Genomic DNA, 14,023 nt, shown 5'->3' with positions numbered 1-14,023 from the left:
ATGCTTTAAAATGAAAATTATCTACAAATCTCACACCAGGGTAGTTTTATTCATCACTACAAATGTTGCTGTTTCTAGGGAAAGTTTGTGGCTCTTTATTTAACAACAACCATCAAGAAATGTGTTCATGTAAAATGAGGAGATTGAACTATATTCTATGTTAGTGTCTTTCTAGGTGACCTATGATAAAAATAGCAATGTTTGACTACTATCACCTACCCTTTTATCTTGTACTGAATGTCAGATTCTCTTTCTTTAATATCATTGTATTCATTTTGGCAACTAAGAAGTTGTTTCCTTATTTGTAAAACTTCACTGAAGGATTCTTCAGGGAACTGTTCTGCTTTTTCCAGTTCATGTTGTTGTTGTTCCAGTTCTACACTAAGACGTTTGGCTTCTTGCAACAGCTTGATCTCAGATTCCTGTAAACTACATTAAATAGAAAAAAAGTTTAGAACTAGGCAATGAGAAGCATCAGCTTTGTATTTATACTTCTTTACCTACCTACAATAATAAATTCAAGGTTTTCAAGATGAGATGGGATTAAATTTTTAATAATCTGGTCTGACCTCCTAGTGCACCCTGCCTTGAACAGGAAATTGGATCACAGATCCCCTGAGGTCTATTCAAATGTGAATTGCCCTGTGGTGCCATGAGAGCAGTGGAATCTCATGTGAGGGGAGGGTTTGCATACCTAGAGCTGGAGTAGGATTCACCTCATCTAATTTTAACCAGATAAAAGACAGTTAGTTAGTCTAATCTGTTTGCCTAGCACCTCCTAGAACCAGTGAAGGGACAGAGAATCCATTTTATTCGAAGAAGTGTCAAAGGCTAGATCTGAATCAGTGTGGGGACCAATAACAGGGAAGTATTCACCAGGACAAGTCCCAGTCTGGGATCTGTGACACCTTTAAGTTCTTAGTAAATACCAGGACACCTACCCTCTGATGAATTGCATGTTGCTATTGCTGTAATGTTAACAATATATGAAATAACTCATGTAATGACACAGAAGCAGCAAATACATTTGTGGACTTTGTGGAAGCTTACTATAAGGCTTGTAGACATGATCTGACTTGTATCAGTGAAGTCTAGGTTCACTGAAACAACAAACTGTAATATTCTGTCAATGTTAGGAGACTGGTATTCATAATACACATAGGAACCTATGCATGATAGCTGAGTAACAGATCTGAAAGGCTGTTAGTATTGGCTATTATGGAAAAGTATTAAAGGAAACCACACTATGAAAATTCATATGCAATACACAACATATAAACCTTAGAAATGCTAAAACATACAAATATATATAACATATAAACAGATGCTAAAGAAATTGTGTATATCTTCTCAACGTTATGAAATTATAACTTTTGTATAATAGTATACTAAAATCAGTCAGAAATTATGTGGAAGAATAAAAAACGTTATCCCTTGATTTTTAGTAACTAAAAATATAACGCAATTTAATATTTTTTAAACAAATTTAGAATCTTCCATACTGAAAAATAGTATACACAAATTTTAGCTCAAAGATTACATTTATGGCATAGCAACAAAACAAAAAATACATATGACACTGAATGATAGAGTTGAAATGGTAACAATAAAAACACAGAATACACAACTGACCATACCTCACAAACATAGCTGAAATAATACACCAGAAAAAGTTTCATTTTCTGTAACATTTCCCTTTAGATAACCACTTCCTTTTTAAACTAGAAAATAAGAAAACCACAGACTTCAACAGGAAACAAGAGTGTGTCTTTATCACGAACAAATAACTTCATGTGTGATGTATTTATACAGTAACCTTTTAAGGGAAAAAGACATTACTTATTGACACAAGATCCTATGCAATATTTAAATTCAATTGAAGACAATGAAGACATAACTGGGCATCTACCTAATGTACACATCTGGAATCATATGAGTTCTAAAGTAGGATTGCCAAGTCTGATGTGGCAGCTTTTGAATTTGTGAAGTGATTAATAATTTAACAGAGGCATAAGTAGATAAGATTCCCAAACTGTCAATGAACTAGCATTATTGCCTGCATTTCTTACACCTTGGTGTGTCAGAGTATTCATATTTGGTTCCTAACTGAGATAATAAAAATGAAAATTTACAACTGAGCCACATGATTGTGTGACTAAATGGGTTTTCAGGGGCCAAATATGAGCTCAGATACATCAGCTATAGATGCAGCCTCACTGCAAAGCGGATGGGTGAGACAGCATCAAAACAGAATGAGAGCCTGTTCCCAGAATTTCAGCTGTGCAGCAAACATGAATTCAAATGCACATAACACTTCGAAGAAATGTACCAAAGATGTTATCTGCCAGGCGCTATCTCTCAGCTTTACAGAGTACCAAATTGTGCAAAACTGAAACTGAGAAACAAAGGACTCTAGATACCTACTTCAAATGTGCATGTTTACTGATATTAACATATGGACAAGTGAATCCCAGTTTTGATGTCTGAAAAGTCCTTAAAATATACTGGAGAACATGATCAGGTTTTAGTAATTGATTCCCCTTGCTTTCTTTTAGCAGAAAGAGAAATTTATCTGTGGGAATTAGTACCTGTTCATGCATTGGTGTTTTGCTTTGATACATGACTAGATCTAAATAAAGAATGTGACATGATTCTCTCCAATTGGCTTTCTTACAGAAGTGTGACAATTTTGTACTCCTGTGGAAAAAATGAGAGATGTAATCCACCATCTAACATTTTCATGCTTTTGGTGCATGGTGTTAATGGCAGTTTTATGTGAGACAGAAGAGACAGCTGAGTCCTGTTTTCACTCAGCCCATATTCCACTTATACATGAAAAGGAATAGTCTTTACATAAAACAATATTTGTATCATAGAATCACAGAACAGTTAGGGTTGGAAAGGACCTTAAGATCATTCATTTCCAACCCCCCTGCCATGGGCAGGGACACCTCACACTGAACCATGCTACCCAAGGCTCTGCCCAACCTGGCCTTGAACACTGCCAGGGATGGAACTTTCACAGCTTCTTTGAGCAACTCACTCCAGTGCCTCACCACCCTAACAGTAAAGAACTTCCTCCTTACAGCCAATCTAAACTTCCCCTGTTTAAGTTTGAACCCATTACCCCTTGTCCTGTCACTACAGTCCCTAACGAAGAGTCCTTCCACAGCATCCTTATAGGACCCCTTCAGATCCTGGAAGGCTGCTATGAGGTCTCCATGCAGCCTTCTCAAAGAATATTATATAAATATAATATGAAATATGTACTAATACGCTTGTATTCTTTCTGACCAAAGACTGGTTTCAAATTAACACTGCTAAAAATCAATCAGCTTCGGCAGCTACTGGATTTCTACTTCAGTTCAGTGAACACTGATATGGTAGAAACATTCTCAGTTAATCCAAAAGCCACATAACATGGTTAGTTCTGAGCATCAAAATGTTTCTTGCATTTTCTAGGGAGTTGAACTGATTTAGGAGTGCTGGTTTTAATTCTGCTTCCCAAAAACATTTGCTATGCAGTAATCTGGATAAAGTCAGATGACTTCATACAGACTCAGACCCATAATCTAACTCCCCATTTTATTAAGATAAAATTAGAAGAACCAGCTAACCTCAAGAAAAACTGTGTTTTTAGGATTTTGTGAGCCCCTTTTCAAATTACTGTACATTATTTAGCACTGGTTTCTATTCAGATTGCCAGGAGGAACACCAAATCGCAGCATAACCCAAGTAAGTTGGTGTGACCTGAATTAGTTTTAGTATCCTTAAGCTTGGCTTTAGCTTCAGAGACAGAATAACCACGGTGTTTTAAGCAGGGTTGCCATAAAGGTTTTGATGTCGACTGTCAGGGAAACTGGGCTAAAATATTGTGTATATGGTGGATATTATGGTACATACTACAGAAATATAAAGAGTCTCATGATGTTGGTTTTACTGATAATTATGTGTATACCTCAAGTAATGTCACAATTATTAATCACAAATAATGATGCAGCAGTGTGCTACTTGCAATAGGACTGTTCACCCAGTACAACTGCAGTACTGCATCGCACTTTGCCACCCCGTCTCTTTCCTTTCACTCATACATGCTCTGCTCAAGCCTAGCACTAGGCTATGAGCATGATCTCTCTTCCAGCAAGTACCAGAGAAGCACAGACCCACAACTACTACACTTGGAGTTTCATTTATACTTTGAAGCTTAATGTTCTAACCTTCTAAATTTATTAGCAGTCTGTCTAACATGACTGTCAGTATTCTCTGAGGGTAAAATTCACACCTATTTAAATGTGACAGTCTCATTTTCCTCCTTAGAAATGAGCCTTTAGCTTCTTCAGTGGTTCTCTGTGATGTTAGCTCAGCAAGTCCTATGTTACAATTCCAGCTGTATGATCTGCAAATATATATTTATTTTAAATTTGTATATTGTCTGTTGCAGTTTGTGCTTCCTTCCTCTGCCATTATTATTATGATTACATTAAAAAAGACATTGTTCAAACAAGTATTTAAATATCCCAAATTACCCTGAAAGTTTCTATTAAATAATATTATTTTCAGTGTTGTGTTCTTGCTTCCTCTTTATGAACAATCACTGTAAGAAAGCCTTCAATAATTAGACCATAGGATGAGCAGAAAATTACTTTAAATATGTAATGCTTTGGCTTCTTAAAGACTAAAAAGGAACATTATACCTTATCACAGTCTTATGCAGCAGGGTGTACTTTCCCTTCAGGTCTGCTACTCTGGTGTATGGGATTTTTCCAGCAGAAAACAGCTATGGAAGGGAAACAAACAGTTACGAAATCTCCTAAGAACTAATGCTTTCATTCTGCTGCAACTTTTTCTAACTATAATTGCAGCCTTTTAGTTTATACAGTCTTTGGTAACACACCTAATCAAACACACAACCAAATCAGATGAAAAAATGCTTATTTACATAGTAATTTAAAGCATAAATTTAAGATTATAAAGAATGTGTCTGTCACAACTACAGTGTTACCCACACCACCATATCTTCTCTGATTTTCTGTCTGTATTAATATTTCATGATAATTCTGTTTTGACTTTGAATTCACGCTCTGAGTCACCCTTTTTCCATATTGTTTAACTGGTTCAGTTTGGGTATATACCAGCTGGCCTGCACAGGTCAAACTGAGGCTTAAAATGTCTCCACATGCAATATTGTTGAAACAAAGATGAGCTGGGCTCAAGCTGTATCATCCACAAGCCACAGAAAGCATTCCCTTACATACCTGTGCAGGCCTTTGGCAAATACCACGATCAAACTGCTACACATATTTAGTACTACAAAGCCCATATGTGTCTGATGCAGCCTACCCATCTCTTAGGCAATTCCTCAGTTGTCCCGAGGGCAGTAATTTTGGCCAGTGAGCAAGTCCTTAATATAAATAGGAAATAGGGCTAGGAGCTCAATATTATCACTGCAAAATATCACAGCATCAATATGACAGTATCTTCTGGGATCATAGAATGAGAATCATTTACGTTGGAAAAGACCCTTAAGATCATTGAGTTTGACATCTAAACCAGCACCGCCAAGTCCACCACTAACGCATGTCCCTAAGTGCCACATCTATGCATCTTTTAAATGCTTCTAGGGATGATGATTTCACTTCCCTGGGCAGCCTGTTTCAATGCTTGATAAACCTTTGCAGTGGATAAATTTTTCCTAATATTCATTCTAAACCTTTCCCTGGTGCAACTGGAGGCCGTTACCCCTTGTCCTGTCACATGGTACTTGGGAGAACAATCCCCATCTTGCTACAACCTCCTTTCAGGTAGTTGTAGAGAGCAATAGGCTCTCTACAAGAAAAGGCCTTGTAGAAGTGGGAAAAGCCTCTTTCTAAGCTAAACTAAGGGTCACTAAAGACATTCATATGTGGGCTATTCTGTAAATGCCCCTTTCTTGAATATCCAGGAGAAACCATCCAGAAACAGACCTATGGTCAAGAATCAGAACCCAAGTCAATACGCCAAAGGAAGTATATATTTTAATAATAACTCTTTGACTTACAGGGTTTTCTTAAGATCCACTGCAAAAAATGTCATGGTAGCAAAGACCATCTTTGACATCAGAGGCCCTGAGAAAAGGAGATCTGTCTTTCACTTGTTTGCATGAGATTAAAGATAAGCAGCTCTTAAATATTTATTTTGGCATCCCCTATGATGCAAAGATACTGTTCACTTAAGTTCACAATACTAAGTAGTTCTTTTGTGAGAAAGAAAATATTTTCCTATCTCAACCTATTTATTTCTTAGACTTATGCAGATATAGTTGTCCTGGACTGCATCAAAAGGAGCGTGACCAGCAGGTCGAAGGAGGTGATCCTGCCCCTCTACTCTGCTCTTGTGAGACCTCACCTGGAGTATTGTGTGCAGTTCTGGTGTCCTCAACATAGAAAGGACATGGAACTGTTGGAACAAGTCCAGAGGAGGGCCACAAGGATGATCAGGGGACTGGAGCACCTCCCATATGAAGATAGGCTGAGAAAGTTGGGGCTGTTCAGCCTGGAGAAGAGAAGGCTGCATGGAGACCTCAGAGCAGCCTTCCAGTATCTGAAGGGGGCTACAGGGATGCTGGGGAGGGACTCTTCATTAGGGACTGTAGCGATAGGACAAGGGGTAGCGGGCTAAAACTTAAACAGGGGAAGTTTAGATTGGATATAAGGAGGAAATACTTTCCTGTTAGGGTGGTGAGGCACTGGAATGTGTTGCCCAGGGAGGTTGTGAATGTTCCATCCCTGGCAGTGTTCAAGGCCAGGTTGGACGAGGCCTTGGGTGATATGGTTTAGTTCGAGATGTCCCTGCCCATGGCAGGGGGGTTGGAACTTGATGATCTTAAGGTCCTTTCCAACCCTAACTATTCTATGATTCTATTTGCATGCTACCTCACTAATACCTTTTCTCCATTATCCTCTCATCTGTACCTGTTGGTTCCAGTTGTTATTACTGCTTGGCTTCTCACTGCAGATCTGTGCCGTGTTTGACAATGTTTACACAGAAATAAACTTACTTGTGCTCAAGACTATGTCTTCTCTTTTACATCCACAAGCTTTTTACGCTTAGTACAATTTATTTCTTAGTTCAGTTCAGAGCTAAGAGTTCTATTCTGATAAAACTGGTCATACAATGTGACGACACGTAGCTTTGAGGACTACATAAGACAGACTGCATGGATTTTCATACCACATGTCAAAGGGAGTGAGACTACTGTGAAAACTATGAGCACCAGATAGATCCCATTATGAACTTTATTTGGAGAGCCATGAGAGAGTCAGCGCTGGGCTATCCTGATCCCAGGATTTGTTATTAAAGCCCGGCACACTGTTTTCTCCAAGAAAGGCAGAATGGAAAGAGGCAACTGCATGAGAGGAAGAAATAGCTGTGAAGAAGGGGGAAAGCATGAGCCTATGGTAAAAAATTACGGAATCTGTGGTGATAAAACAGATATATACTGCTTTCAAGGCTGTCATTCCCACATATGTGGTAACAGGTGATGTGTAAATTAAATGGTCTTCAGAAGCTATGTTAGCCCGCCCGACATTACATTCCAGATCATTCCCTCACATATCATTATATACTTTAGAGGACAAACATTTTATGGTGGAGAACAACATTATCTACTCAGTTTCCCTTTAGCCGTCAAAATAGTATTTGGAAAACTAATCTAAGGACAACAACCAGATTATTTTAGCTTTGTAAAACTGTTTGTGAATGTTGTATCTACCAGTTATTAAATAAAATTTATACTATATATTCATAATATCCATTATAAAAGGCATATACAGTATTCACCATGACACAAGTCAATTAAAAAAAATCTAGTTGAAATGGATTAAATGAATACTCACTTCAATGATGCTTTTTACCTCATGCAGAATAAATCTGATTAATAACCTGAATAAATCTGAAGTTACTGATTAACATCAGCTACTCATAATCATTGTGAAAGTGAACCACTTGAAGGTTTCCTGAGAAACATGTTATTCCAACAGCTGCTAGAGCCTCTGCATGTTAGAGAAAAGACAGGGCTAACATGTGTTTCTAATCATGTTTGCAAATGCTGCAAAATCACTGAAATGTATTCTAAGCTGGAATGGATGTTGGTATTTTGCAGACAAATTATAAATATGCATGACAGAAAGGAGGAGATAACTTGTACAAGGTACCCAACACCTCAGACTTTCAGAAGAGAGATGTTTGCCAGACAGCATTAATGACTTGTGCAACAGTCACTATTGAAGTTCCCAGACTCCTGTGAAATCTAGTGTCATGGGTCTTGCAAAGATTACTCAAAACAAAATAATCTACAAATGGCCCATCTTGCACATTTAACTCAAGACCATCCCGATTAATTTTATTAATTCCTATTAACAGCAACATGAAAATTCAATGTAAAATATAGAAACTGTTCCTAACTTTTATTATTTGTAAAAGCACTTAAGTTTAAACAACCTATGTCCAAATAAGCTCTGTGTTAATTCAAAACATGTCTTACTTTGGCAGCAGGGACTGTAATGAGTATTAGAGTTTTCAGATTTCAACCATAGAGAAGGAAATAAGCTTGCAAACAGGTTCCAAAACAAAAAAAAAAGTCATCATTCAGGAGCACAGATAAAGCAAGTAAATGACAAAATAGCCAACAGTGTTTTTATATCTATATCCGTACACACACACAGACATAGCATTTCTAAAGGCAGGTGGATGAAATTTTTCGCCTGGTCTGTTAGATCTGTGTTAGCCACATTTCTATTAAAAAATAAAGCTGTGTACAAGACTAATATCCTAAGTATAAAAAGGAGATACTTTTCACTCCTCCCCTTCCTCCCAAGACACACTCCTAGTTCATTTTATTGCTTGGAAGCTCTCACATTGCTGGAGCAAGTAAAATGGTAGTTCTTCTTAGTTCAACTAATTACACTGCCGCACTGAAAAGGATAAGAATGAGTGAGAAGATGGATAGTGAAGAAAAAAAAAGAGCTTGTGAATGGCTACTAAGGATGTCTTTTTCAGACCTGTGTTCATTATAATTGATCTGGAAAGATCTGAGATAATTTTGTTATACTGGAGTTTGGAATACAGTCCTAGAAATATTCTTAAACTGTTGAGTCTTCCAATCCCTTTCCACGTCAGTTGTACTTAACTGTATTTTGCTTTTCTCAGCTTTTCCTTCTCATACAATGTGCTGGGATGCCATATATTTTTAAACACACTCAAAATTAGTATATCATCTGGATAAACTAAAATAAATTTTCCTTATCTGAATGGAGAATGACTGGAAAGTTGGGTGAAAATTTGGCTGCTAACAGATGGTTGCCTGGCAACTTTTGACAACGGATGGTTGCCTGCCTGCTTTCCTTTTCCACATATTCCCATAAATGTAATTAAATACAAAGTATGGAAGTATGCATTTCATGACTGGATTTACTTGTACTTTTTCCTTTTTATTTAAGATTTCTGTTCTGTTTATTTTACCCTATTAAGTTACCCTTTCTTTTACTTTATACTCATGTTTAACTGATTAACATGAGTATACTTTTTAGACTTTGTTACATTATTTCATGTTACCTTGCTATTCGAAGTTTGGCTTTTCTACCAGAAAAACAAAACATACCAAAACAAACCCAAACCCAAATTCCAAAACAAACTTGTTTCTTTCTATCAGTAAAAAGAAATAAAGTACTGGATAATCCTGTCCTACGATAAAGACTATGGAGGAAGATTTTGCTGAAAAGGGTAAAGGGAAGGGCATATCCTTCATGCTTTTCTAGCAGAAAATAAGTGGATTTTCTGGCTCTGGGTAAAAAAACATTTATATGTAGGAATCCACGACAACAAGAGAAAATGCGTATGCTCGCTTAGCTGTTCAGTACACCTGCTTAACTTATCTCTACATTGATACCAGCTATAAGGTCATGCTTGCTTGCCACCAACAGCTCCCCATCTGAGCTCTCTTCAAAATGTCTTAAGGAAAATTCAAGAAAAAGTGAGCACAATTTGAGGTTACACACAATAGAGGGAGCTCCTGTATATACTTCCGGTTTGAATTCAGGTCTGCTGGCCCTAGATGTAGGTGAGATGTTGGTAACAAAGAGGTAAATTAAAACCACAAAAGGGAGAGGACCCACCTGATAAATGAAGCACTCTTCCATGTGAGCAAAACTAAATCTGAAATCTGGCCCTGACTACATCAACATCTCCTCACTCCCTCATTAAGTGCAGTATGCTTCTGCATTCTCCATTTTAACAGATTATATTCAATCCTTTCTGACAGTCAGCTCAAAGCAATACAGAAAGGAACTCATCTGGAATTTCAAAAGAAGTTTTCTGTAACTCAAATGTGATATAAATAAGAACTCTAAGGATTTTGACATAGTGTCTCTTTAAGCTTCTTTCGGGACTCTCCAGAAATGAATAAAATTAAGCCAAGTTTTAAACTTAAAAAGATGACACAATTTGAAAGTTGGTCTAACTCTTCACACTCTTTTGATTAAAAGCATCAAGAAAAGCACAGAAAATTAATATAGCCACTACCAATAAATTACTGATTAATATCAGTTACTCATAATCATTGTGAAACACTCGAAGGCTTCCTAAGAAACATTTAATTCCAACAGCGCCTAGAATCTCTGTATTTCACAGAAATGATAGACTAACATGTTTCTAATTATATTTGCAAATACTGGAAAATAACTAAAATGTATTTCCACCTCTTCATTCTAAACCATGGGTTCTGTAATTATAACAAGACTTTGTGACTATGTTTAATATTATTTCAGCCTAAAGAATATCCAACATTTTGTACTGATTTAATTCAAACATCTGAAAGGTCTTGTCAAACAACTCTTTTGCCTCATAATAGGAGGTAACATGAAAATATCAAGGGATTAAGATATTTTATAGTCTGTACACAGTCAGGATTTCAGTATAGTATTACCCCCTTGGCAAATGGCTCTTCTGGAGAGGCTGCCATGTGAGGTTTGGAATTTTCTCACTGTGATGTTTATTTGAAGAGCTTTTCTTACCTCTTTGGATAACATTTAAATGCTTAAACATTCAGGGAATAAAAAGGATAAGTGCTCCTCTTTGAACAGAAAGCTCTGTATACTCTGTCAAAACCCTCACTGAACCCACACTGTTTGGACACTTACCACACAGCTTAGGTGCTTCTTAGTCTGGGGAGAAGGCAACTTCATCTTTCATTGACTTTTCAGGATTTATTTCTACATTGTAGGGGGGCAACAGGTACAAGCGTGGGGAACCCATGCTATGACTCTTGTGTTTCTATCCATACTGGTGGCTATTAGCCACCACAAAATCTATCTCACCTATTTAAAAGAGGTGAGATAGGGATATCTACTTTTGTTTGGCTTGCCTGTGCCCGATACCTCCAAATTACCTACACAAAGGCTAGATAATTTGGACCATGATAATGCACTAAGGGAACTGATGATTTCCCCTCAAGCATAGCCAAATGGTATATTTAAGATTCTGCTTCTTTTTAGTAATAAAATTTTAATCATTAAATTATTTTGGAGTGCTGTCCAGTATTTATAAGAAATAAGAAACATCCTCATGAGGCTCTTACTCACTTACTTTGACAATAGAGGGAGCCAAAGATGACTAGCTCAGACTAAGCACCTCATGTTTAAATGACCTGAATTCTGTTATTAACATAAAGTCTTGCATCACAATGTATGTATTCCTAGTATAAATAATGATTATACTTTTTATTCAGTCATATACATCACTAATTTTTTAATATATGGCAAATATTCATATAGTTATAGAAGACTAACACTTCTAAAATTATCCAGAATTTCTCTACTCAACAATATTTCAGGCTTCAGCACATATTCTAAGTATTCTAAGACAAGAAGATAAAAATCACTAATTTAAGACTGTAAATATTTAGTTAGGCTGTAAATTGCAGTTAGCAGTATTTTGATGCAATTTGGCATTCCATTTTGTAGATCGTGAAGCATTTAATATACAGACAGGAATAGCCATACTACAGATATTTAGGGAATGATATGCCTTGTTTAAGTCATTATTCCAGAGAAAGATTAGGATGGTAGAAGTTAAAGAAAAACGAGGTCTGATTCTTAAATTAATGCTGTCATTAGAGTTAAAAAAGAAGTTGGAATCCCTCTCATCTGTAACGACATAAATACTGACAGGCAGATTTTTTTTAAGCTAAGTATGGGAAGTCCCTGGGAAAGCATATTTATTAGCCATTCAAGTAGAAAAAGATTTGTCACTGGGTTGTCTCAACATTTAATTTAGGTGCTAAACAACAACACCTGAAACCGTGAGGCTACTGGTTGTACAAATGCAGTCAGGCATTTCTCTACTAATGCTTATGATGAGCAGAATTATAACAAAATAACAAGCACATTTGTATAAAATTGTATTTATATGTAAGTCTGTTTTTCCTTAAAAGTGCTATTTTTACACAAAGAAAAATCACCTTTCAGATCCATTTCTATTTGGACGCTAAGATAATTTAAGTAATTTAACAAAGTAGTTTTTTTGTATTTCATGAAGTGCCTCAGAAATTATTTTGCCCTCTTTCTTATTCCAATAAAGCCATAAATACAATGAATAAGAAGATAGCATTCACTTTTTGATTATAGAATATTATTTCACAAAGTGAGGGCATAAGATTCATGTTTCCTTGAACTTTGTTGTCTAAAGTAAAGTGACTTGGATGCATTGGATCCACATACAGGAAGCCAGTAACTCAACAGACAAAAATCAAACACTGAAAACAATAAGCATGATAAATTGTTAATATCTACTCATTTTAGTTAGATATGGAGTCTTTTATACCACTTTATCACTGAAAGGCTCACAGTCTACAAAGTATTTCACATAAAAAAAAGCTATATTCAGATCATGCTACATAATCAAGACATAACTGAGAGTGGGAGTAAAGGCATACATGAAAAACATTAATATACCTAGTTATGGTAGATATAGCACTGTATTGCCTTGCACAGAATTTCTACAGTTTCACTTTTTAATTACAGGTGGATCAGCCAGGCATCCTTTAATGAAAAATAAACTGCCAAAGGGCCCTCTAAAACAAACAAAAAAGAAAAGACCAAAGATGAAAAGAACAATTTAAACAGATATAGAGAATCCACGTGGCTATTAGTTCTATGTAATCTCTATCTCAATAAGAATATTAACAATTTAAATCAAATAGAATGGGATTGCTTTCCTTTCTGTGCTCTAAAGTGTTCTCACAGACACAAGGAAGTTGAACAGGTAGTCCCATGATCCATTGGACAACATAAAGACCGCTTGCATGAAGAACCACTACTGAATTAATAAGGTAAAAAAGTGAATTTATAAAAAATAATCGTAAATCAAAATTTGTTTCTAGTATGGACTTACACATACATTCCACACTGTGGGAAAAATTGTAAATTAATTACTTTTCATCCTTTTTCCCAGGAAAAACATATCACAGTCACTGAAGTCTACAAAAATCATCAAAAATATCACTGCAGCACATGAATATTAACACATCACACCTCTGCCACCAATATGAATGAGCCCAGACATGTTTCAGGTTTGTTCATACCAATCATTTGAACTGCTTACACAAACTTAGGTGTTATGAAGCAACTCGTCTGCAGGAGATACTACATCCCAGCACAAAGCCAGAAACCAAACAGATGGCAAGCTGTCATGTTTCAAATTGCCACAGTCACTAGTTAAATTAACATCTGCCTACAGTCTTTGTTGTGTTCTATTTGACCTACATTCCATTATCTTCCAGAAAAGAAAACAACCCTTGCTCTAAAAAATCATGGGAAATATTTCATGCTGCTTTTGATAAAATTTAAATAAACAGTCCCCAGACAAGTATGTTAAACCAAATTATATTACTTCTTTAACCTTGCAGCCACTGGGTACTTCTGGGAACAGAATGAACATCTTCAGTAAAATTTGAGAACATCATGAGCTCTCAGTTATTTTCTTTATCTTT

General features: G+C 36.3%; 1 protein-coding gene across 5 annotated transcripts in view; it reads right to left on the bottom strand.

Moving 5' to 3' along the window:
* Positions 1 to 14,023, bottom strand: part of LOC133219202 (coiled-coil domain-containing protein 146-like) — a 71,474-nt gene that overhangs the window by 32,867 nt on the left and 24,584 nt on the right. For 4 of the 5 annotated variants that reach the window (XM_061366366.1, XM_061366368.1, XM_061366369.1 and 1 more), the window contains exons 3-4: positions 4,695 to 4,777; positions 220 to 429 (exon numbers count right to left, since the gene is read on the bottom strand). The exons of the other annotated variant lie outside the window; for it this stretch is intronic. In XM_061366366.1, coding sequence (XP_061222350.1) covers positions 220 to 429; positions 4,695 to 4,777 — 293 coding nt within the window. The remainder of the gene's footprint in view (positions 1 to 219; positions 430 to 4,694; positions 4,778 to 14,023) is intronic. 5 annotated transcript variants of the gene reach the window in all.

Source organism: Neopsephotus bourkii, unplaced genomic scaffold, assembly GCF_033783945.1.
Source record: "Neopsephotus bourkii isolate Nb327-2 ecotype Australia unplaced genomic scaffold, CSIRO-AGI_Nbou_v1 NB_1328, whole genome shotgun sequence".
In the NCBI taxonomy this organism is placed as follows: Eukaryota; Metazoa; Chordata; class Aves; order Psittaciformes; family Psittacidae; genus Neopsephotus; species Neopsephotus bourkii.
Note: the sequence above shows the minus strand (reverse complement) of the source record. Positions and strands in the feature narration are given on the sequence as shown.